At 41.4% G+C, this 23,519-nt stretch overlaps 2 protein-coding genes across 10 annotated transcripts in view; both read right to left on the bottom strand.

Moving 5' to 3' along the window:
- Positions 1 to 3,208: 3,208 nt before the first annotated feature.
- PPP1R15B (protein phosphatase 1 regulatory subunit 15B) lies at positions 3,209 to 11,555 on the bottom strand. Of its 3 annotated transcripts, none has more exons than XM_037155351.2 (2): positions 9,774 to 11,553; positions 3,209 to 5,822 (listed from the first exon to the last, which is right to left on the bottom strand). In XM_037155351.2, the coding sequence occupies exons 1-2, from the start codon at positions 10,935 to 10,937 to the stop codon at positions 5,565 to 5,567; spliced, it is 1,422 nt and encodes a 473-aa protein (XP_037011246.2). In that variant the 5' UTR covers positions 10,938 to 11,553; the 3' UTR covers positions 3,209 to 5,564. The 3 variants fall into 3 exon arrangements, with proteins under 3 accessions (XP_037011246.2, XP_037011245.2, XP_037011247.2); XM_037155350.2 differs by having other exon boundaries at positions 9,024 to 11,552; XM_037155352.2 differs by having other exon boundaries at positions 5,734 to 5,822; positions 9,608 to 11,555.
- Positions 11,556 to 21,504: 9,949 nt separating this feature from the next.
- Positions 21,505 to 23,519, bottom strand: part of PIK3C2B (phosphatidylinositol-4-phosphate 3-kinase catalytic subunit type 2 beta) — a 66,702-nt gene continuing 64,687 nt past the window's right edge. For all 7 annotated transcript variants that reach the window (XM_037155306.2, XM_053667956.1, XM_037155309.2 and 4 more), the window contains one exon: positions 21,505 to 23,514. In XM_037155306.2, coding sequence (XP_037011201.2) covers positions 23,326 to 23,514 — 189 coding nt within the window. In that variant the 3' untranslated portion in view covers positions 21,505 to 23,325. The remainder of the gene's footprint in view (positions 23,515 to 23,519) is intronic.

Here is a 23,519-nt window from a genome sequence, read left to right as displayed (position 1 = left end):
TCTCTTCTCTCACTGAGAATGACTGCCCTGATGCACAGGAATGCAATACAAAGCTGAATGCTGAGCCAACAGTCCAGTAAAAATAAAGCCCTAACTGGAAAAATTCCAATACACAAAACCCAGCAAATATCCCCATGCCACTCTCAGATGTCACCTCCGGTCTCCTAAATCAGTATATTCATTTTATTTACTGTTTGAGTTCAAATACAAATATAAATCTTGGTTCTCATATAAGAAACAGCCCCCAATTCTAGGTAGTTAATACAAGCTAGGATGTTTCCCATCTTGATCATTTATACTGAGAAATGACCTCGAAGCTAGCAATAGCCATTAGGTTGGTTATAAGGATCCACCAGGTGCTCCAAGGTGGTAACACCATCTGGTGGAACTAACAGAGGATCTCTAGAGATCTAAAGCCAGTCTTTTGTCAAAAGGGAGTGGGACTGAAACCTCTGGTGCAGTGGGAAGAATACTTTATACTCCAATACAGATTATTAATTACAGGAGAAAAAGTCTCAGCTGATTTGATTACATATTAAATTCATAAATTAACCTGTGCCTTATTAATGACATTCAAATTAATTGATGTGGTATCCCTAGCCAAACTAAAATCTGTAATTACATTCTACAAATTTAGAGCTCATGTAGCTTCTCTCCAAGGACTTTTCAGTTCTGTGATTCTACATCATCTATGATTGTGGAACACTTGTTTCTAATCAGACATGGCTGTGTTGATGAAACCTCAGTAAATACCTACTGACTATCTATGATGTCCCGAGCACAGTTCTAGGCTTTGGGCTCAGAGTAAGACATACAGTAAGACACACTCCTGCTCTCTCGTAGTTTACAGACTGGTGAGAGTGGCAGCAGACAAGAAACAAGTAAAAATGTTAACAAAATGAAGTGAGTGACCATAATTTTAAAAGGCAAATGAAAGGGAACGGTGGGGTTGGTGTTTTGGGTGGTGAGAGGTCTCTTGGAAGGGATATTTGAGATCCAAAGAGGAGCTAGTCTTCTCATGATGAAAAATTTTTAAACAACCATTTCAGAACATACATCCAGGTGAGCTTTTTTCAAAACTCTTTTGGGACTCCTCTCCATTTTTTTGCTGTCAGAGTCAATGTATGGACTGTTAAGAAAAGCAAGCATGACTCAAAGCAGCATAATTCAGCTTTACTTGGACCCTGAACACCTTTAAAATATTTCTGATAGTTATTCCAGTCTCAAAATGTATACATTAACCTAACGTGCTGGTTGGGAAATGTGGGATAAGCTCTGAAGAGATTTAAGAACTCTGTGAGGTCCTTTCTTCTTGATGGGAAGTAGCTCTAAGAAACACAAACCTTGGTAACTGCTATTCTTATATCGCGAAGGGACTCTTCCTTCCTTAGGTAAGGATCTATAAAATAAAACAGCAGTAAAAAAGAATTCTGCAAAGGCAGGAGGAAACGGTAAGAAAAATACTGAGATGAAGGGAAGGGTAAAATAAAAGATTAAAAGAAAGAAATCTGAAAAATAGCTCCAAAACTTCTTCCCTTATAGCTCAGCTTCTATAAGAACTTTAGGTTCTCATTAGATCTCTAACGTACCCTCCCCATGGGTCCAGCCACCTACTTTCCATCCCTGCTTAGCTGCATGCAGGCGTCTGCCAATGGTAAAACACTGATGTAACTCGGATGTTACATAGTAGCACATACCCCCACCTCTGGGTGTTCTCATTCCACATGTGAAATTATTTCTCTGAATTCCTTAAGTCAGACTTGTCACTGAAACATTTTAATTGAAAGCTTGTTTGATATATCCTCAAAGCGAGGATATAACCTTTTAACAAGGTTAAAAAGAGATCTTTATTTATCCTATTACACCTACTATAGATCTTGATATCATGCTGCCTCTGTATTTTAAAGCCATAACTGACCCACAAAAACTTAGTCTTGCTGGAGCAAATCCAAGGAGAAAAAAATCTGTTTTGTATTGATCACAGAGCATTCAGCTAAGTCTGTAAGTAAAGAATCCTAATTTCCAATGTAGGAAAATTCCAAACACCTGAAAGTTTTTATTTCATAATCAGTTAAATGACAGTATGTCAAAAAACCTCTTTATATATTTAAAAAGGAATTAAGTCTCTCAGCTCAAAATGGCACCCTGGGCAGCATACTTACTTTTAGACAGTTACTAAAAATACCTCTATATAACTCTGTATTAGGTACTTTTATAAATACTTTTTATGAAAAAAAATTAAGTATGTCCATTATTTTCAAAAGGTACATAGAGGATCCAAAGGAAGTATGAATGAGACCAAATTCCACATGTAACTATTGAAACTTTTTGGGTCAACAATTAAGTATTTGCTTTAAATTTTCTGTTAAAGTACAAAAAGCACACAGCACAATTTATACATTAGGACAGTCATGCAATAAATCTGGCTCGGTGTGGGTATAGCTATTTGCATACATCTCCCTGGAAAGACATCCAAAAATGCTCAAATTAACCCCAAGATGGTAACAGAAGCATAACCTAGGGCTGCCAATTCAATATGTGGTAAGCGCTAATTATCTGCAACTATCAGTTTCTTTCCTTCCAGTTCAGAAATATACCTTTAAATTTTCTTCATTAGGAGGAAGATCCATATGCCTTAATTTATTAACACGCTTGTATGATTCAAATGTCACTTTTTTTCCATGATAAAGAAGTGTTTGTTCTAATGCTACCATAATTCAAAATTATACATGGGCGATCATGATTTACAAAACCATGGTTATCATTAATAATCACAAAATAAGAGAAGCAGATTTCCCTGCTTAGGAGAAACTCTATGCTAACACCAGCATATGAATTTTACTGTGTCTGTAATTACTTTTAATTTTACTGTTTTCTTTGCAGCAGAAGTAGATGGTTGGAATCAATTTTAGATTCTAATCCCAAGTCTCTCAGTGGGGCCTTTCATACTCAAGGAACGAAATTCTCCTTCCTATTACTAAAACATTGTTTGCAATGGTAATATTTACCCCATCGCCATTCCTGCTCTTCAGTCTGCTGAGGTGCACTTCACATGTCACATAGCCTTTGTAAACCACAGAAATATGGCCAGCCCCTCCAAGCTTCCACAACAATACCTGATTTAAACCTGAAAATCCTGCTCAGTAATTCCAAAACCAATGTAAAGTATTATGAAACATACAATACAAAGATAAACCAAAATCACGTATTTAATAATTGCAAATATATTTATTACATTTTACAGATTAGTTAAGTTATATACAAACAGTTTTACTATAAAATCCCAACAAATGTTATACTTTACTCACTGGATCTGTAGAAGCCAATTTAGAAGTCTTCTAGTCTGCTAAATTTACCTTCCTTAAATTATAAAAAAATAAAATCTGATAGTATTGATTTCAAGTTAAAGATGAAGAGGTGCTGTTATTAGATTTCAACACTCAAAAAGAGAAATTTTACCTGTCTGTACAAAAGTTTTCATATGCTTCTTTTGACAGTTAAAGCACCATTATAAGACTTTAGATGTGTAAACTGATTAAAATTTCCAAGGATTTTCTTTTTAAAATGGTGGAGGTTTAACTTTGTTCTAACAACCAGGATTGGGATGAAACAAACAAAAATTGTTCTCCTTCAATCCAACTTAAAAATGGTCCCTTCTGTCTCTCTCATCACCCTCTGATCAATTCTTTTAAAGGAGGGTAGTAGATGGGAGAATCACTAACCAAGCTGCTGTTCATTTCGTAGTGAGGTTGAGGTTGGAATCCCAAGGGAATAGTTTCCCACAATCCAATGAATGCCAAGATATCCTTAAATAGGGCAGAGGTGCTAGATTTCAGAAACACAAAATACAACCTAAATTTCTGACATAAAATAGTATACTTCATTCTGTTTTTAAAAGAATGCCTTTGAATTTTCAAAAAGCTTTTTTCAAGGCAAATGATGCCTTCTTCCCAATTGACACAGCTGGTGCCTAGAACCAGCCTGCTTCATAGTGTTATGTTTTCTCTATGATTACCTAAAGTGGAGGGGCACAAAACACCTTGACTAAGGGCTCTGAAAAAAATGTGACCAACTTCTGTGTTGTTGCACTCTCGCTGCGTTTATGTATGTGTGTGCATACACCACACATAGACACTAGAGGCAGTTCTTAGAGCAAACGAGACAGAAATAATAATCAGGTAGATTACTAACTGAGGTAGTAACTCTGCAAGCTCTTCTGATGAAAAATCATCCCCGTACTGAAACAGATTAAAAATTAAGAGGTAATTTATTCTACTCATGTTTTCCATTACCTGTGACAGGAGGCACATGAACTAAAAAGCAGACCACTAAAGAACCCTAACAGATGCACACCATGTAGAGCTACCTAAATAAGCCAAGCAGTCACTGCAAAAACTTAAGATTCAAAAGCAAACTCTGGGCTACAGATACTAAAACTTTATAATTGTTAAATCTATAGTCCTATCCTTTCCTGAAAGTATAGGCCTTGCTTCTCTCATTATTCCTTCTCTCTTTATTGAAATAGAACAAATAAACTTGGATACTCACTGAAGTCTCTATTTTACATTTCAAACTGGAAAATTCAGAACTGCCCATTTCCAAGTTTATGTTGTCACCCAGATAGGTTTGAAAAGTGACAGTGCTGAGGCTGGACACTAGTAACACTGATTTTCTGCTGAGAGCATATATAATGAAACCAAATTGCTCTGATGTTCCCTATCTTCTTCCTAGGAAAAGTCTAAGCTTTTAGTTAAAAATAAATAAATGCCTACGACATAATTATGACTTTCTCATATCTTTTACAATTTCCATCTGTTAAGATACAAAAAAAACAGTTAACTGGAAACTACAATAACATACACAGACCCTCTCCAAAAAAGTCTGTACGGAAATTAAATATATTAGATGTTAAAATGTGGCAAAAAGATACAGCTTTCCCAAAGTAACAGAGTACCACACACAGTTTTGTGGCAATCCTTGGAAGTATCTTAGGTAAAACTTAATCTAAAAATAAAAACCCACCACATATTTTTCAGCCCGTTATTCTTCGAAGAAAAATAAAAGTGACACAAGATGTATCTTAAATTAGTAGCATATATAAGATTATTTTCTGAGCCTTCAGGTAGAAGGGCCAAATCATTGAAGTAATACAGAGAAAACATAAAAGCTCATTAATTCCAGAATGTTAGAAAGCCAAAAAAGAGCCCAAAGTTTTTAAACAGGTACACATAATTTAAATGGAAAGTGGGCTTTGAACTCTATATTGTTTCCCAAGAAAATAAGTTTTGAAAGTGCAAAATTACACCTTAAAAGTTTCCCTCTTCACCTCAATAAACAAACAACAACCAAAAACACATTCAACTAAATAAAACAGGGGAGAATGAAAAATCCCACTATCTCATCCTTCATTATCAGGACTCGGCCTCAACCCTGGACATCTCTGAGTGGGTATGTTGCAAAACAATATTAAACAAGGCTGCTGGATCCAAGATGCCTATCCTCTTAAAATAAAGTCAAAGGACAGCTGCCAATTTTTGTTTTAAAAGAAACCTCTAAAGTAGGAGTTAGTGTACACTAGGGCCAGAGGCTATCAAACCATCTGAACATGGCTGCAAAACATCAAGTCCTTTGAAGCATGTTTTCTGGAGTCTACGAAACATTCTTTCTCTGTGCTCAAATGTCAAGCAATATCCAATAGCGTCTTCTGTTTCTTGAATTCGTTTCTGGAACCTGCATCCATCCCGTGCAAATTCCTCCCATGGTCCTTTTCGATCCTCGTCACCACTTACATAATACTCAGTAACTTCTTCAAGGAATGTTACCTATGAAGACAAAGACTAATCACTCTTTAAGATCTTACAATCATCATTGAGGTAATTAACCCTTTCTGCTACTAATTCTTTAGAATATCATCTCAACTATAAAAGGAAGTTAAAAAAAATTAGTGCTGACTAGATGGCATCTGAATAAGAAGCAGTGAGAATCTTGTCATCTATCCTCCTCCTTTTTGGTTTCTGATGTCGATAAAATGAATACAGATGAGGAACTGTGATTTTCTTAATATTAATCCTTACTTTTTAAAAATCCTTAGTGAAATATAATCCTGTGATACTCTTCTTCCAACATAACAAATATTTCCAAACAAAAGATTTCAGAAATATACACCTGGAAGACAACGCCTTTTATTAGGAGAGAAACATCAATCAGTTGCCTCTCGCAGGCCCCCAACTGGGTACCTGGTCCGCAACCCAGGCATGTGCCCTTACTGGGAAACTGAACCTGAGACCTTTCCACCTTTCTGGTTTGCAAGACAACACCCAACCCATTGAGCCACACCAGTCAAGGCAATATTATTCTTATATTATTACTTTTATAATCAGAGTACACAAGAGAAATTTACCTTACAAACAAAGTACAGCAAAATTAACATATCTTTAAGGCTATAATACTATAAGAGACTTGGTAGTTAAGCTAAAAATCCTCCTTGTAGCCCTGGCTGCTGTAGCTCAGTGGATTGAGCGTGGGCCTGTGAATTAAAGGATTGCAGTTCGATTCCCAGTCAGGGCACATACCTGGGTTGCAGGCCAGTTCCCGCAAAGGATGCACAAGAGGCAGCCATACATTGATTATTTCTCTCCCTCTCTCTTTCCCTTCCCCTCTAAAGATAAATATATAAAATCTAAAAAAAAAAATCCTCCTTGTATTCCTCCTCAATAAGCTATCACCATGTATGCATTCATGAGAGTGAATATTATCTATACATGATCACATATGAGTGACAGTCCCTGTTATTTGCTACTTAATTTCTAACACAGAAGTTTCTTTGTAAGATATTAAATTCAAGAGTAAATAGGTACTTGCTTTTAAAGTACGTTCAATAGTTACATCAGCTAATCCCACTGTGGCCTACCATTTTCATTCCCTTTACATCAGGCCAACAAATGCCCCCGAGGACAATTAGTAGGTATGTAAACCTTTACTAGGTATTGCATTCTAGTTGTCACTTATTCATGATCACTAAAATAAATAATAACAACATTTACATAGTGTTTACCATATACCAGGTTCTTTTCAAAGCACTTCATAATTTTTATCTCATTTAATCCTGATATCACTATCATCTCCATTGTAAATAAGGAAACAGACGTGGAGAAGTTAAATGACTTCTCCAAAGCACACAGCTACTATACAGTATAATCAGGATTTCAAATCCTGAGTCAGGCTTCACAATCTGTACTATGACTATGTTATGCATTTTAACCTCAGATCTGAGAGCTTCATTATAAGAATTTGGCAGTACCAATTATTCCCATATACCTAAAGATTGGCAAGTAGTCAAAGGCTGTCAAATAATTTGACCCTATTTGAGACATGATCTTTTATACAGGTTGCTTCTAGTTCAGTCAATAACCTAGTTGACTCATCCCACTTTTCTCAATGAGTAAGCTAAACTGAGACATACAGCTGGCCTGATGTCCTTGAACAATAAGAGCTAGTATTTAAAGGTAAAGGCAATGGATTATAAATTTTATTTACTCATCTCATTTGAATTATACAATAACTCATATGGTATTACTATTATTCCCATCAGATAAATGAGTGATTCAAGGCCATGAGAGGTCAAGTTACTTCCCAGGTTTGGCTGTAATCCCAAATCTCTTGGACCTAACCACTCAGAGTAGGGAACAGAGGTCTCCAGGTTCAAGTGCTCATTCCATTTCCAGATAATTTCTTAGCTATTCACTATATATGTCATTGTGTTAGTGGTCCCTTAAAAAGATAGAGAAAAAGCTCTTTTATGATGACATTTAAAAGAACTGTAAACTAAAACTTAATTTTTAATGACTTATTTTGTGTCCACAGGTAAGACATAAGATTACCCCATTTAAAGATATCTTCTACCCCAAGAATAGTTTCAGTTTTAAATCAGACATTTGGAACCAATGGATGAGGGTACTGTCCACTGGAATCTCCAATATTGCAGAATCTGAGGTCGATAATAATTCATCCACTCCCTTCTCTGTCCAAATAAAGTTACAGGGAACTAAAGAAACTTTGCCTCTATTAATAAGATATCCTGTGTGTTTGGGGAGGATCTCTCTCCAATTAATAACTTTAGCAGAATAAACAATGGAAAAAACAGAAAAGCAACTCAAAAGACTGCCAAAATAAAGTTAACCTGACAATGTGTTGAATAATACTCAATAAAGTTTTAAGATTAGCTTGGAAATCGGAAGCAACTACTTAAGATAAACCGTAAGTTGATATTGTTGTTTTACATGATTATTAAACTGTAGCTGGCTAATGATAACTAGTATTGCATTCTTTTTTTCTGCTCTTTATTCCCCTCTGCCCTCTACTCCCCCCACCATCATTCCCTGACCTTTGTTCATGTCCATAGGTTGTGGTACTTCATAAAGAGGCAGTATCTCCCTTACTGTTTTGACCAGCAATTGAAATCATCTACCTGTCATAGAGTTTTTAATACTCAAATTGTTTCCTTTCATGGCAAAAACCAAGTAAATTTGACTTGCTTCCAGGTGCCATCATCTCTCTGGGTTCAATTGGACAAGAATAAAGACACTTACTACGACACCACATTTAACAACATTTTAAAACCCTGTGGCTATACTAGGACCTTCCCAACCTCCAGAGAAAAATTAAATCATGTATACGTAAGGTTTAGTTTTTCTGTTCCTTAAAAGAGTGAAAAGTTGAAGCTTGTAGGCATAGAGCTCAGAGTCACCAACTCAAACAAAAATGGCACTTTTCCTGCTAACATGTATACACTGGCAATTTCTACTAGGACAGGGACAACACTCTACTTGAGGGGAAAACAGAGGGTCATTTCTCAATCCAAGGATATGCACTTATGAAGCTCAGAGGTCTTCTTCAAACATATGCCTCCAGAAAAGCTATGCCACCATATTTAATTATATCAAAGCAGTCTGTACACATTATCAGGCAAGTTAAAAGACACAAACATAAAAATATACATATACAAAAAAAAAGACGAAACAAACCTTTTTCCTCTTGATATGTGTGTGTCTTTCTCCAGAAAAAGCCCCTCCCTGTACCACGTCTGGAAATTCACTGTCTCGGCTCCCTAACAGTTGCAACTCACAGGAAAGTAAGGTGTGACACTCAGATATGGCTACAACAGGCTCAGATGGCCTCTCTGAGTCATGAAAGCCTTTCCAACTTTTCCCTGATGTTTGAAAGGGAGCCTTAAAATTTAAAAGGTTGTAGGGGTCATCCGAATTACAGAAAGAGTTCCACAGTTTCAGGCTTTCTGCTTCATCTGCACTAGATTCCCAGTCATCTTCCTCCCCAGAATTATGGTCAGGACACTCAGGAAGTCCAGTCTGGAGAGAATTCTCTAGGTCAGACCCATCAGACAAATCCTTCTCTGATTCAGAAGGGCCTGAAGGGACAATTCTGGCAGCAGTCTGAATCGCTGCTGTAAAGTTTTGGGGATTATAAGGATCTACACTGTAGAAAGAGTTCCAAAGCTGAAGCCCTTCAGAGTCTTGTTCAAGGTCTGATTCTGAGAGTGAGCTATCACTATCAAAACCATCATCCTCAGCTTCCTCATTCCAATCCTCACCTTCTGAATCAGAACTTGTTTCGAGGTCACTGGATGCACCTCCTAAAATGTAATCTATCAGTTTGTTACCACACGCTGGTCTGGCAGAAATAGGAAGATCATTTTCTATGTCTGAAGAGTCAACTACACTTATTTGGTCCTCCCCAGGCTCTCTTTCCATAGGTACCTCACAAGATGAACAGCTTTCCGAAGGGCCCTGTTTTTCCAAAGCAAGAGGAATCTCTTGAATCAATTCTATTTTTTCTTCTGTGGATTCCTGGGCAGTTCCGGGAATGGCTCCAGCTGGGGGAATGCACAGTGTCGGACTACCGCTGCAGGGCTTCGGATCCATACGGAGAAGGTTGTGTTCCTCTTCCAGGCTGTGGTAACCATGATCTTGGTCAGGGGTGGGTAACGCTTGCCCCTTGTTAGCCTGCTGAAGGAATTCGAGCCGTTTTGTGCGAATGTGGTGAATTTCTGGCAGGCTTTCTCTAGAAAGAGGTGGGCATTCCTGCCAGGAGGAGCTAGTGATCTCTGCATTCAGTGGCTGGGGTTGAGAATGGTCCTCAGGCAGACAGCTGCTTTGTGGGCTTACCGTCTGGAAATCAACTAGCTCGCTACCTCCGATGCCCTTCTGAGAGCTAAGCTCTACCCGAGGCTGGCAGTCCAGATAAGAGGGGTTCAGCAAATAGGAGGCAGCGCTGAAATTGCTTAAGTGCTGAATATTTCGAGGCCAGGAGGAGGAAAGGCTAAGTTTCCGATCGGAGAACAGCCGGGCGTGAAGGCCACTCTGCAACAGCTCCACTCCCCACAGCTGCTGCTCCAAGAGAAAAGTATGGGCTGCAGAGACCGAGGCCATTCCTTGGGCTTTCAGTTCCAATTCTGGATCGGAGGATGAGCACTGCCAGTGAAAACTCTCCTCTACCCAGCCCAGAAGACTGGCAGCTGAGTCGGCTGAGGGGTCCAGCTGCAGCGAACTCAGAGGTTTCTGTACCGCCGGGGAAGCCAGTTCCTCTTGAGCCCTCAGGGCTCTCAGGGTGCTGTAGCCTCCAGCGAAATCCAGCCATCTGGTCGGAATCATGCCACCCAAAAGCTGGCTCCAAATCAGCAGTTTCTGGAGAAGGCTGGGAAGCGGCGCAAAGAGCTGGGAAAGCAGCTTCATCCAGTAGCTGGTCCGAGCCTCAGGCCGGGTAGAGCAAACTGGTTTGTGGTCCTGGGGTTGCTCTGCAGCAGGAGGTGTGGGGAACCTGCCAGTGCCAGGCGGCGTGGGCCGAAGGAAGAAGGGAAGCGGGAACAGAAGGCTGGCTCGGGTTGCCGGCCTTCCCCGCGGCAGGTCCGCTCGCGACTCCATTGCCCCAGCTCTTGGCAGCCTATGGCGTGGTGCACAAACTAGGCGGCTGGACTTCCTACGGGATCCGGAGAGGCCTATACAGTCCCAGCCTCGCCTCGCGGAGGAATTGGCGCCCCAAATCGGTCCTCGGGCCAGCACAAGAGCCCAAGAAGGCAGCGGCTTCGGCTTTGGTCAGCAAAACACAGTCCGGAAAGGCAGGCGGAGAACGTGGCGGCAGCAACGACACCCATCCCGGTGGGGATGAGGCGCCCTAATCCTCTGGAGGCCTCTCCACCATACGGAGGAGGTCTCTCGCGGCAGCTGCGTGACTTTCCACCAGAAACAGACCGTTAAAAAGCCCCTCGCTGTGCGCCCTGGAAGGGCAGGGCGGCCAGGCGGGCAACAGGCGCGGAGACAGACCCAGTTCAAAATGGCTACAGGGCCAGCGCCGAAGCCGGACAGCAGGCAACCGGATGAGGAACTAGGACACCACCGCAACACCACCAGCTAAGCACCACTGAACGTCCCTAACAGAGCCCAGCGGGCGGGCTCTTCCGGGCTCTTCCGTCCTCTTCCGGGCGGGCGGCGGCTACTTGGCTCTGACAGGGTCCCTGTCGGCTTCCTTACCCTCGGTAGACCGGGCTTGCGCGAGAGAGGTTGCATCAGCCAAGGCCAGGGCCAGCGTTTTGCGCATGCGCACTCGGCACTCGCTTATCCGTGGCCATCTAGGAGACCGCTACCTCCCCAACCCCCAGGCGGAAGTGTTTCAAATAACTCCAGAGGTTCTTGGAACTCTTTTAAGGGCATAATACATGCCCAAGTGTACACACTTATCTTAGACTTTCATATATCGGGGTTCACTGTTAAATAGATTATCACCGAGATGTGACTTTAAGAAGCGTTGGACAATGCTGGTAAGACATGAATAATCCGGAGTGAATAGTAATAGAAGTGAAAAAAAGTGAAAAATGAGATCTCTTATGCGTGTATTCCTGCCCCCCTCAACTTTAGGATTTCTAAATCACTCTATCTTTGCCTGGAATGTAGCTTTGAGGTTCTTCAGCGTCCAATCCACATATACTCACCCCTCACCCCCAAGGAAGTGTGAATTTTTTGTTTCTCAGGTGGGTCTCTATTAGACTATCTTTTTTCAATGGTGCAAACTGAAATCACAGAGAAGGATAAATAGCCCCCAGAGTCGTTTAATCTCTAATGCTTACCAGGAGGCAATGCCTTCAAGTCATATTTGTATCCTCAGCCCCCAGAACTATAGGATACAACATTCAAAGAGGATACAGACCATTGTCCTTTGAAAAAAAAATTTGTATAATAATTTAAGCTGCTATATTTGATTCTCTTGGGAGTTTGGTCTTAGTTAATTTCCTTATTTCTGCTAAAATGTTTTAATCAACACCCTTAAAGTCAAGTATCTATTACAGAAGGAGGGCAGCAGTAATGGGCACTAGGGACAGCAGGAAGAGCTTCTAGAAGCCAGGAGAAGCCCTGTTTCTCCTGCTTCATTGGGACTGCTCAACCAACAGCCACTTCTTTCTAGAAAACTAACAGGTCCTCAATTTCTATGGTCTTACCCCTTATTATACTATTCATATCTCGGGGAAATATCTCATTTTCAGTCCTAAGAACTTCAGAAAGATGGATTAGTAATAGGAGTAAGTTTAGTAATAGAAAAAAAAGAAATCCAAATATGCACATTAACAACTCAGAAATTTCAGTTTCTTTGATTGAGAAGTGAGGCTAATAATTCCTTTTTCAATGGATTGGTTAGAGAACTAAATTCTTAATACAGAGCCTAGCCTAGATACAGTAGGGGAACAAACATCAGCTAATAATTGTTTTCCATTGCCTACAGCATAAGAACTATGCAGACTCCTACTATACTCTTCCAGCCTTTTCTCAAGTAACTTCTCTTTATGCATGTTATGTTCTAGGAACATTGAACCTGCTTTACGCCTTTACTCATGTTGTTTCTCAGCCAAGAAAGACCTCACTTCCCCTGTTATATACCTATTTGTATTTCAGGGTTGAACTCAAATATCGGTTCCTTGAAGTCTTTGCTAACCTCCTCAGTCAGAATTGTATTATACTCTTTTAAAGCACTTAACTCATTATAATATTTACTGCATGCTTATTCTTCCTGCTGGTCTCAGTTCCATAAGGGCTGTGTTCCAATACCTAGTACAGTCTGGGCACCCTTGAGGATCTCATTTTAAGACCCTTTCAGCCCTGGCTGGTGTAGCTCAGTGGATTGAGCGCAGGCCTGCGAACCAGACAATCACGGTTCGATTCCCAGTCAGGGCACATGCCTGGGTTGCAGGCTGGTTCCCTGCAGGCCAGTTCCCAGCAGGGGACGCACGAAAGGCAACCATACATTGATGTTTCTCTCCCTCTCTCCTTCCCCCCTTCCCCTCTAAAGATAAATTTAAAAAAAAAAAAAGATCCCAAATGCTTCTGGGAAAATTAAAAAAAAAAAGACCCTTTCAAAGGATTCTCAAGGTCAAAAATAAATTTTTAATAAAAACGTCTCTTCTGTTGATGTGTTTGGGGTTTATTCTTTTTAAATAAGTATTTTTCAGTTCCTCAATTTTGAGTTCTAAAACAGTAGCTACCAATAGATGTAATCTACATAAATAAAAATTTCTTGGGATCCTCAATAATTTCTAAGAATGTAAAGAGGTCCTAAGATAAAAAAAGTTTAGGAACTGTTGACCTAACATGTTGACTGACACATAATAGGTGCCCAATAAACGTTTAATAGAAGACTAATAATACTTTAACATACTAGCATCTTCCTTATGACCAAGCATCTAGCATTGCATTCTCAACTTTGTCGCTAACACTACTTACATGATCCTGAACAAATTTTCTAAAAACTTTCTTAAATGGAATTCCCCTTCCTCCAAAACATCTAATTATTGGATACATAATTTTATTTTTTAAAAGGGGAAAAAAATCAATGGCTAACACTGTTTGACCTGCTTTAAAGATCCCTAGAGACTCCACCCCACCAAACATACTGATCCACCCAAACTGCTTTTTCCATATGAATGGCTGGTCTTGGCTCAAGCTGCACAACTTTCTAAATCCTCTACAATACCTAACAGCTGGCCTCAGTGAGCCCCAGGCCTGACACAAGCAGCATCAGCCAATATTCACAGATTGGCTTCACCTGGGAATCTCCAAGCCAAGCAGAAGTAGCAGCCATCTCAGGTTCCTTTATGGTTCAAAGCAGGGTGACCCTGGGCAAAACACAGGTGGGGACTGACCTTGTCCTGCATCACTGGGGAAACCCCAAGGCCAATGCACCCAGTGGACAGCTATAGACCACATCAGAGCAGCAGCACCCTTCCTCTACACTGCTGATCCTCCACAGAGGGCAGAGGTTGGTGGTAAATGGTCACAGCCAATCCTTGCCCCTGACTGGCCTTGGTATATCCCTCCCACTGATCTACCAAAAACAACCAAGTCTCAACCACAAGAGAAGGGTGTTCTCAGCCCACATGAAAGGCTCACCTCGAGTACCTAGTTTGGGTGATAAGGGAGGCTGCGCCATTGGACCCTATAGGACACCTACTATATTAGGCCACACTATTAAGACATAGAAACAAACACAAGGAGGCTGCCAAAACAAGGAGACAAAGAAACATGGCCCAAAAGGAAGAACAGATCAAAACTACAGAAAAAAACTAAACAAAATGAAAATAAGCTATCAGATGCAAAGTTCAAAACACTGATTATAGGAATGCTTGGGAACTTAGTAAGAACCTCAACAGCATAAAACAGATCCAGTCAGAAACGAAGGATACACTAATTGAAGTTAAGAACAATTTACAGGGAAACAACAGTAGAGTGGATGAAGCTGAGAATCAAATCAACGATTTGGAACATAAGGAAACAACCAATCAGAACAAGAAAAAAAGAATATAAAAAAGTGAGGATATTATAAGCAGCCTCTGAAGCAACTTCAAGTGTTTCAACATTCACATCACAGGGGTGACAGAAAAAGAAGAGAAAGAGCAAGACATTGGAACCCCATCTGAAAAAAAAAAATAGTGAAGAAAACTTCCCTAATTTGGTGAGGGAAATAGGCATGAAAGTCCAGAAAGCACAGAGAATCCCAATTATGATGGATGCAAAGAGGCCCACTCCAAGACACATCATAATTAAAACACTAAGATTTAAAGATAAAGATTTTTTAACATTTCTCTTTTTAAAAAATTATTTTTTTTATCTTTAGAGGGTAAGGGAAGGAGAGAGGGAAAGAAATATAAATGTATGGTTGTCTCTCCTGCGTTCCCTGCTGGGAACTGGCCTGCAACCCAAGCATGTGCCCTGACTGGGAATTAAACCTCAGTCCTTTGGTTTGCAGGGCCATGCTCAATCCACTCAGCTACACCAGCCACTGCAAGAAAGAATCTTAAAAGCAGCAAGAGAAAAGTAGTTACCAGGTGGTTGCCAGATAGGAGGAGGGAGGGGGGGAATGGGTGGAGAGGAAAGGAGATTAAGAAGTATTAAATAGGTAGTTACAGAATAGGCAAGAGAATGTAAAGAACAGTATAAGAAATGGAGTAACCAAAGGACACACGACCCATGGACAGGAACAAAGGGGAGGGGATTGCCTGAGGGAGTAGGGAGTGCTGGACGGAGGGGGACAAAGGGGAAAATTCAGGATAACTGTAATAGCATACTCAATAAAATATAATTTTAAAAATAAAAGGGAAAAATGCAATCCGAAAGTATTGAAAAGCTATAAAAATATGTGACTGCCTTGTCAGTCTTGACATGTAAATAAAGTGTGAGCCAGCCTCCTCTGGCCTACTATCAACTAGAGGGCAGAGAGGCGGGGCAGCTCTGTACACAAAGATAACATGTTGCTGTGTCTGTGTACATGCTGGTGAAGCCAAGAAGTCTTTGGACTGGCAAATTGACTGGCACTTTAGTAGATCATTTCAATTTCAGTTACTTATGTTTATTTTTAAACATTTTGCTGGGCCTGAGGTAAAAGGTGTATAGTTTACTTCATTTTTCAGCATTAGTACCACCTCCAAAATCTTATTTCCAAGCATTCCATACTCTGGACACCACCTCCTTTCTAACTCACTGCCCTGGTATTGCTTATTGGGTGACTTATTAAAACCCAGAAATCTCAAAAACATTGCAATTACCAGTGTTTTGTGATTCATCTCCCTTCACTTCCCTCCTCACTGAGTGTAAATTCCACAATCCAGCATTAAAACTACCCCTTTGCAAAGACTTCATTCTTTTGCCTTGCTCCTACTCCAACATTCTTCTTTGGCAAGATTCCCGCCTTAGTTACACCCAACTATGAAGTTGTCCAGAGCCTATACCCTTGTAGGGTATACTGCTAATCAGTGCTAATCAGTGCTGGAGAACAGCACTCAACTATGCTGACTGACGCACTTCCTGTTTGTGATCACAAATTTCATCAATGCCAGACACTGCTACAGATATCCATATCCATAGTAGCTTTGCTTCTCCTACACTGGGACTGTTTCATATGTTTCTTTTTTTATATTTCCAGCATACTTATAAACACTCTCAACTTATGATCACACCACATACTTCATTGAGAAAATAAATACAATTGGACTTGAATAACCTCATCTTTCCATCACCAAATTCACCAATTTACCCACACCTGGATCCACACACTCTGCCTTCGATCCCACTACAAGCAAAGAAGCTTCCTGGATCCTATCCCTTCATGTCTATTCATGGAATTCTGCCCTCCCTTATCACTCACTTCTTTCCTATAACCTATAATCTCTCTCAAGTCACTAGAGCACTCACATTAACATAGATTAATGTCACCTGTCTTAAAAATACTGGAGTTCTGGCCAAGATGGAGGTGTAGGTAGATAGTCTTCACTTCCTCGTACAACCAAGAGAAGGATAACAACCAATTAAAAAACGTAAAACAATGAGAATTGCCAGAAAATCAAACTGTATGGAAGTCCAACAACCAAGGAGTTATAGAAGAAACATTCATCCAGACTCATAGGAAAGGTAGAGATAGGAAGCCAGGGCAGAGAGGATGTGGAACAAGGCAGCAGCTGGCTGACTGGAATGGGCGAGGTGGCGGCTGGTAGATGAGACAGTCCCACATTCACATGGGGAGAAGCTGGGAGGAACACTGGGAAGTGAGACAAACCTCACAACCCAGAGATTCAGCACTGGAAAGTAAAGCCTCAAAACCTCTGGTTGTAAAAACCTGTGAAGGGGCCGGTGGTGGGAGAAACTCCATCTCACAGGATTGTCCGTTGGAGAGGCTCATGGGATCCTAGAATGAACACAAGCCCACCCACTGACGACTCAGCACCTGAAAGGGCACAATCTGCTTGTGGGAAGCAAAGGAAATGACGGAAGGTGGGGTGAGAACTAGGCAAGCAAGCAAGCAGTGTTACTCCCTCTGACTCCTCCCCCACATATAGCCCACAACGCAGCAACGTGGGCTGCTCCACCTTGGCTAATACAGAAGGCTCCGCCCCTTACAATATAACAGGAACACCAAGACAAAGAACTATAGTCCAAATGAAAGAACAGGTCAAAACTACAGAAAGAGAACTAAGCGACAAGGAAATAGACAACCTATCAGATGCAGAGTTCAAAACACTGGTAGTCAGAATGCTCACAGAAATTATTGAGTATGGTCACAAAATAGAGGAAAAAGTGAAGGCTAGGCAAAGTGAAATAAAGGGAAATGTACAGGGAACCAACAGTGAAGGGAAGGAAACTGGGACTCAAATCAATTATTTGGAATGAAAGTAAGAAATAAACATCCAACTGGAACAGAATGAAGAAATAAGAATTCAAAAAACAAAAAACAAAAAAAAAAAGAGGAGAGGCTTAGAATTTCTGGGACAACTTTAAATGTTCCAACATCCAAATCATAGGGGTGCCAGAAGAGGAAGAGCAAGACATTGAAAAGTTCTTTGAACAAATAATAAAGGAAAACTTCCCCAATCTGGCAAAGGAAATAGACTACCAAGAAGTCCAGGATGCTCAGAGAGTCTCGAAGAAGTTGCACCCAGGGAGGAACACACCAAAGCACATCATAATTAAATTATTCAAGGTTAAAAATAAGGAGAGAATCTTAAAAGCAACAAGAGAAAAGAAGACAGTCAGCTACAAAGGAGTTTCCATAAGGCTATCAGCTGATTTCTTAAAAGAAACCTTGCAGGCAAGAAGGGGCTGGAAAGAAGTATTCCAAGTCATGAAATCAAAAGACCTACATCCAAGATTACTCTATCCAGCAAAGCTATCATTTAGAATGGAAGGGCAGATCAAGTGTTTCCCGGGCAAGGTCAAGTTAAAGGAGTTCATCACCACCAAGGCATATGAAATGTTAAAGGGACTTATCTAAGAAAAAGAAGATAAAAAATGTGAACAGTAAAATGACAACAAACTCACAACTATCAACCAGTGAACCTAAAAAACAAAACCAAAAACTAAGCAAACAACTAGAACAGGAAAAGAATCAAAAATGGAGATCACATGGAGGGTTATCAGTGCAGAGCAGGAGGGGAAAATGGGGAAAAAAGGTACAGGGAATAAGAAGCACAATTGGTAGGCACAAAATAGATAGGGGAAGGTTAAGAATAGTGTGGAAAATGGAGAAGCCAAAGAACTTATATGTACAACCCATGGACATGAAATAGAGGTTGGGGGAATGATGGTGGGAAGGGGGATACAGAGTCGAGGGGGATAAGAGGGAGAAAAAATGGGACAGCTGTAATAGGATAATTAATAAAATATACCTAAAAATACAAAAAATTATCCATGTTGATGGTTTCTACTTTCTCATGACCTATTCTCTTTAAGTTATTCCAGTGTGGCTTTCATTCCCTCCATTCATTCAAACAGATCTTATTAAAGTCACCAACAGCATTTTTACCAAATCATTTTGTCATAGGTTGAACTGTACTACCCTAGAAAATACTGAACTCCTAATTCCCTAATTACAGTATCTTTGAATATGTCCTTATTTGGAAAAGTTTTTTGCAAGTTAAACTGAGGTCATTTGGTACACTCTAATCCAGTATAACTATACCCCTATACAAAGGGAAAATTTGGACATAGAGAAACATGCACACACACTGGGAGAACACCATGTGAACATGAGGCAGACACTGGGGTGATGCATCTACCAGCCAGGAATGCCACAGACTACCAGTAAACCACTAGAACCTACAGAGGCATGGAACAGATTCTCCTTCTCAACCTCAGAAGGAATCAACCCCGACAATACCTTGATCTTGGATGTCCATATTCCAAGCCTGTGAGAAAAGAAACTTCTGTTGTTTAAGCCACCTAGTTTGTGTCACTTTGTTATGGTAGCCCTAGGATATCAACAGTACTTGTCTTTAGGCTCCCATGACACCAGTTTCTTGGTTTCCATGCAATTTTGGTGGCTCCTCCTCTACATGTCGACCTGCGTTAGAGCTCAGTCCACCCGTTTTCTAGCCTCTCTAATCTAAGTGATCTCATCCAGTTCCATGGCATTCAATGCCACTTAAATGCTGAGGACTTCCATATCCGAACTCCAGACTGACCTTTCCCATTTCCACTTTGGCCCTGAGACGCTGCCCTGCAATTACCTGTGTCCATGACCACCTAGCTGTGCTGAAATCGAAGACAGGACCCACACCTTTATCATCTAAGTCGCCACACAGCCCGGTGCTTCACCTGACCCCAAGGAGGCTGTCAGTGTTACTTGTTGACTAGACACCTCACACAAGTCCCAGTCACTACAATTACCTCACAGGTTAAAATGCTGCCTCACTTTTAACCTTTCAAATCCAGTCTAATTTTTGCCTCCCCCAAATTCCCAGCAAGTTGAGTTACTTCATTTTGCCACCTCTCTTTGAGCTCAGAGAACCTGGGCTCCCGGGCTTCTTTTCTCTCCTCCTCAGGCAACCCGATTCCCCAATCCACAGCCCTCTCACTCTCACTCCATCAGGTGGTTCAGACCTCTGCCCCAACTGGCCAAGAAATTTCCTTTAACTAAGACTCTTGCCAGACCCACATTCTAGCTTTTTTAAAAAATATTTTATTGCCCTGGCTGGTGTGGCTCAGTAGATTGAGCACAGGCCTGTGAGGCAAAGGGTTGCTGGTCCGATTCCTGGTCGGGGCGTGTGCCTGGGTTGAGGGCCGGGTCCCCAGTGGGGGACATGTGAGAGGCAGCCACACATTGATGTTTCTCTCCCACTCTCTCTCCTTCCCTTCCCCTCTCTCTAAAAATAAATAAATAAAATATGTTTAAAAAATATTTATTTTTAGAGAGAGGGGAAGGGAAGGAGATAGAGGGAAACATCAATATGTGGTTGCCTCTTGTATGCTTTCTACTGGGGACCTGGCCCACAACCCAGGCATGTGCTCTGACCGAGCATCAAACTGGCAACCCTTTGGTTTGCTGGCTGGCACTCAATCCACTGAGCCACACCAGCCAGGGTCCCACATTCTAACCTTTTAAAGGTCCCTTGGGACTTTCCAGCACTGCGGTTACCCCTGAAAACCACTTAGAAATATGGCAGGTGACACTTCCTCCTGTCTACTACTAAAAATCCCTTGGAAGCTGCACAAAATTTCTCAACAGGAAATATGACTCCCCCTGGAGAGGTCTGAAAACTTCTGGGTAAAATGCTGGAACAAAGATCACATCACCTTCATCTTCCATTTGGAGTATTCAACTCTGGGCTATGGCTCTGCTCTCTCATAAAATGGGGTTGGGTAAATATAACTAGGCAGTGACTTTTTTAAACATACAGGACTGTCTTTTGAAAAATTTTTTTATTTATTGACTCTTTTTTGAGAGAGAGGAAAGAAGAGAGAGGGAGAGAAAGAAATAAACATCGGTTTGTTGTTCCACTTATTTATGCATTCATTGGTTGATTCTTGTATGTGCCCTGACTCGGGATTGAACTTGCAGCCTTGGTGTATCAGGACTCTATAACCAACTGAGCTACCACATCAAGGCAAGGATTGTCTTAACTTACCTTTTAAACCTCAGCCTGGTCCCTGGTACAGGACCCAGCGTACAACTAAAGGCCTGCATACCCTGTGGATGGAGGCCTGCTAGGTGAGCTAGGTAGTCCTGGGAAGCACAGTAAGTGGCAACAGAATTAACAAATGAGCCATATCGACTTTCCAGGATAGTTGTAGTAAGACATGATATCATATATATTAAAACACTCTGAAAATTAACATATTATAGCATTTTTAAGGAACTGTATTTAACATGGCCTAGAAGGAGTCAAATAAACTTGCATTTGAATTCCAGATCCAAGCTGAGTGGCTGTTTCCTTAGTAAAATTATTAATCCCATGAGCTTCAGTTTCTTCGTCTATAAAATGGGGATGATAATACTCACCTGTTGTATCAAGTTGTGAGGCTTTGTTTAGTGACAGATGTAAAACATCAAGTGAAGTGCACCAGTATATATAAAAGTTACCATTTGTAAGCCATTAGTATTATTTTTCTCTTGTATGCCAGATGTTTACTCTAAACATGTAAACATCAACCAATCATGAAAATGATAACTTTGTTTTTCTTAAATGTCATTTATTAAAAAATACAATTCCAGAGAAAGTAGGAGCTACAAGGACATCTGGAAAGTGGGTACAATACATAGACCTCTTTAAACCAGGGACACAGAGGGTCCAAATAAAATGAGCTACAGGCACAAAGCCAGTAACACATCTATGGTCCATTCATCTGGAGAAGTCCACTCCTGTTCCCCACTTCCCTAGCCTCTCCCCACAACAGCCAGCTTTATACTTGCCATTTTTAATTTAAAAGAAAAGTTTAAACTTCCTTGCTGCCCTATGGCTGTAATGAGTGGAGCTTCTTTCTCCAGTTATGGAATGAGTCAGCAAAGCGGGGGATTTCTGATCCTTGGAGCTGGAGAAGAAGCTGAGGAAGGACAGGCCGTTTGCAAAGTGTCCCCCATTATCTCTGCTCCCCAATCACAGGGCACATCGGGCCAATACTAGTTTAAAACATTAATATTAAACTAAAAGTCTCTCCCTCTTGTTTTTCAAGGAAGATACATTTTGAAGGAAAGCGCAAGAGTGAATTTCAAATCCAAGTGATTGTAAATGCGGGGTATTAAGAGCTAAGAGACCCAGTCTCTCCCTCCCAGCTCCAGGTCAATCACCGCTCCAATCCAGTCTCCTTGAGAGCAAAGAAAACCACTGGAAAAAACAAGTTTTGACGGGACTCCAGCCCCTTTCCTTTTGGCTCCAGACTAAGTAGGTGTATGGCCCCATAAAATGAGGGAAATTCTTATTAAAAATGTGACAGAATGGAGTTTGGGAGAGAAGCAGCACGAAAGAAGTCTTCCCAGGATTAACCAGCAGGCAGCCACATTGGCATCTGAAGCCTAGGGCCCCTTCCCAGAGCCTGGATACCCATGGGTGAAATGAAATCAAGGGCCAAGGCAGCATTTTCATCCCACAGAGAAATATGAAGAGAGAGACCTATGGGGGAGCAGCCCCAGTGTACTCACTGGGACCAGATGGCCCCCAGAAGGGTGAAAGAATGGAGGTGTAGAAGACATATTCAGGGTGAGTCCTGGCAAAGTAGAGGAAGAATTCCCCCCAAAGGAGCACGGGTCCCTGAATACAGCTCCTTTACGGAACCCCATAAGAAAGGCCCTTCCTTTGACACATAGGTATCACATTGCTCTCCTTTGGAGGCAAAATCAGAAAGGCCCAGCAGCACAGGCCTCAGTCCAGCACATGCAGCCCACCCTGCCTCTCCCCAGCCTGCCCTTAGAGAGGGGGGCTCTCACCAAGGACCCACTGGGCCCCTCTCCAAATAATTCTTATTGAGAGAAAAACAAAACAAATCCTAGAGAAAAGTCCAATAAGAACCTTAGTCATACAAAAAGTCCAAATAATCTTCCTCTTTTTGCCTTCTGAGGCATATGTAAGTCCCTTCTCACAAGGCTTCCTGTCCAGTTAGGACAACATTACTATTTCATTTTTTAAAAATAAAAATAAAGATATCCGCCCACCCTCCCCCCAAACTCTACTTCATACAGCCCACCCCACATACCCCAAACCAGGCATTGCTCCCTTGACACAAGGTAAACTTAAAACTTTGCTGCAACCTCACAGCCTCCAAGGGGCTGCTCATTACAACCAACTCAAATGCAGTCTGCAGAGGAGGGGATGGCAGAGGGCCTCTTCCTCTCCCTGCCTGCCACCACAGAGGCCCCATCCACCTGGACAGCAGGGAGGCCTGCCAAGGGCCCTGCCTGTTCATAAGAAAAAGACAAGTCAAGCAGCAAGAGGCTTCTCCCCTACCAGTCTGGGGCCCAGTCCCCTCCACCACCAGTCTGGGGCCCTGGGTGGGGGCTCTGCTGGGCTCATGAGGTCTCATGACTTCGAGATCCTAGTGCGAACCAGCCAGTCTTCTCCTGGGCCAGGTCCAGCTCTCGCAGGCGGATGTGCACCTCTCCAAGGAGAATGTTCTCCCAGAATCCTTGCTCACTTAGCACACTCAGCTGTAGCTCCCGCTGCTGCAGGTCTCCCTTGGGGATCCCATCATACACCAGCTGCA

The sequence above is a fragment of the Artibeus jamaicensis genome, unplaced genomic scaffold (assembly GCF_021234435.1).
Source record: "Artibeus jamaicensis isolate MK-2021 breed Jamaican fruit bat unplaced genomic scaffold, CSHL_Jam_final contig_475, whole genome shotgun sequence".
Lineage (NCBI taxonomy): Eukaryota > Metazoa > Chordata > Mammalia > Chiroptera > Phyllostomidae > Artibeus > Artibeus jamaicensis.
Note: the sequence above shows the minus strand (reverse complement) of the source record. Positions and strands in the feature narration are given on the sequence as shown.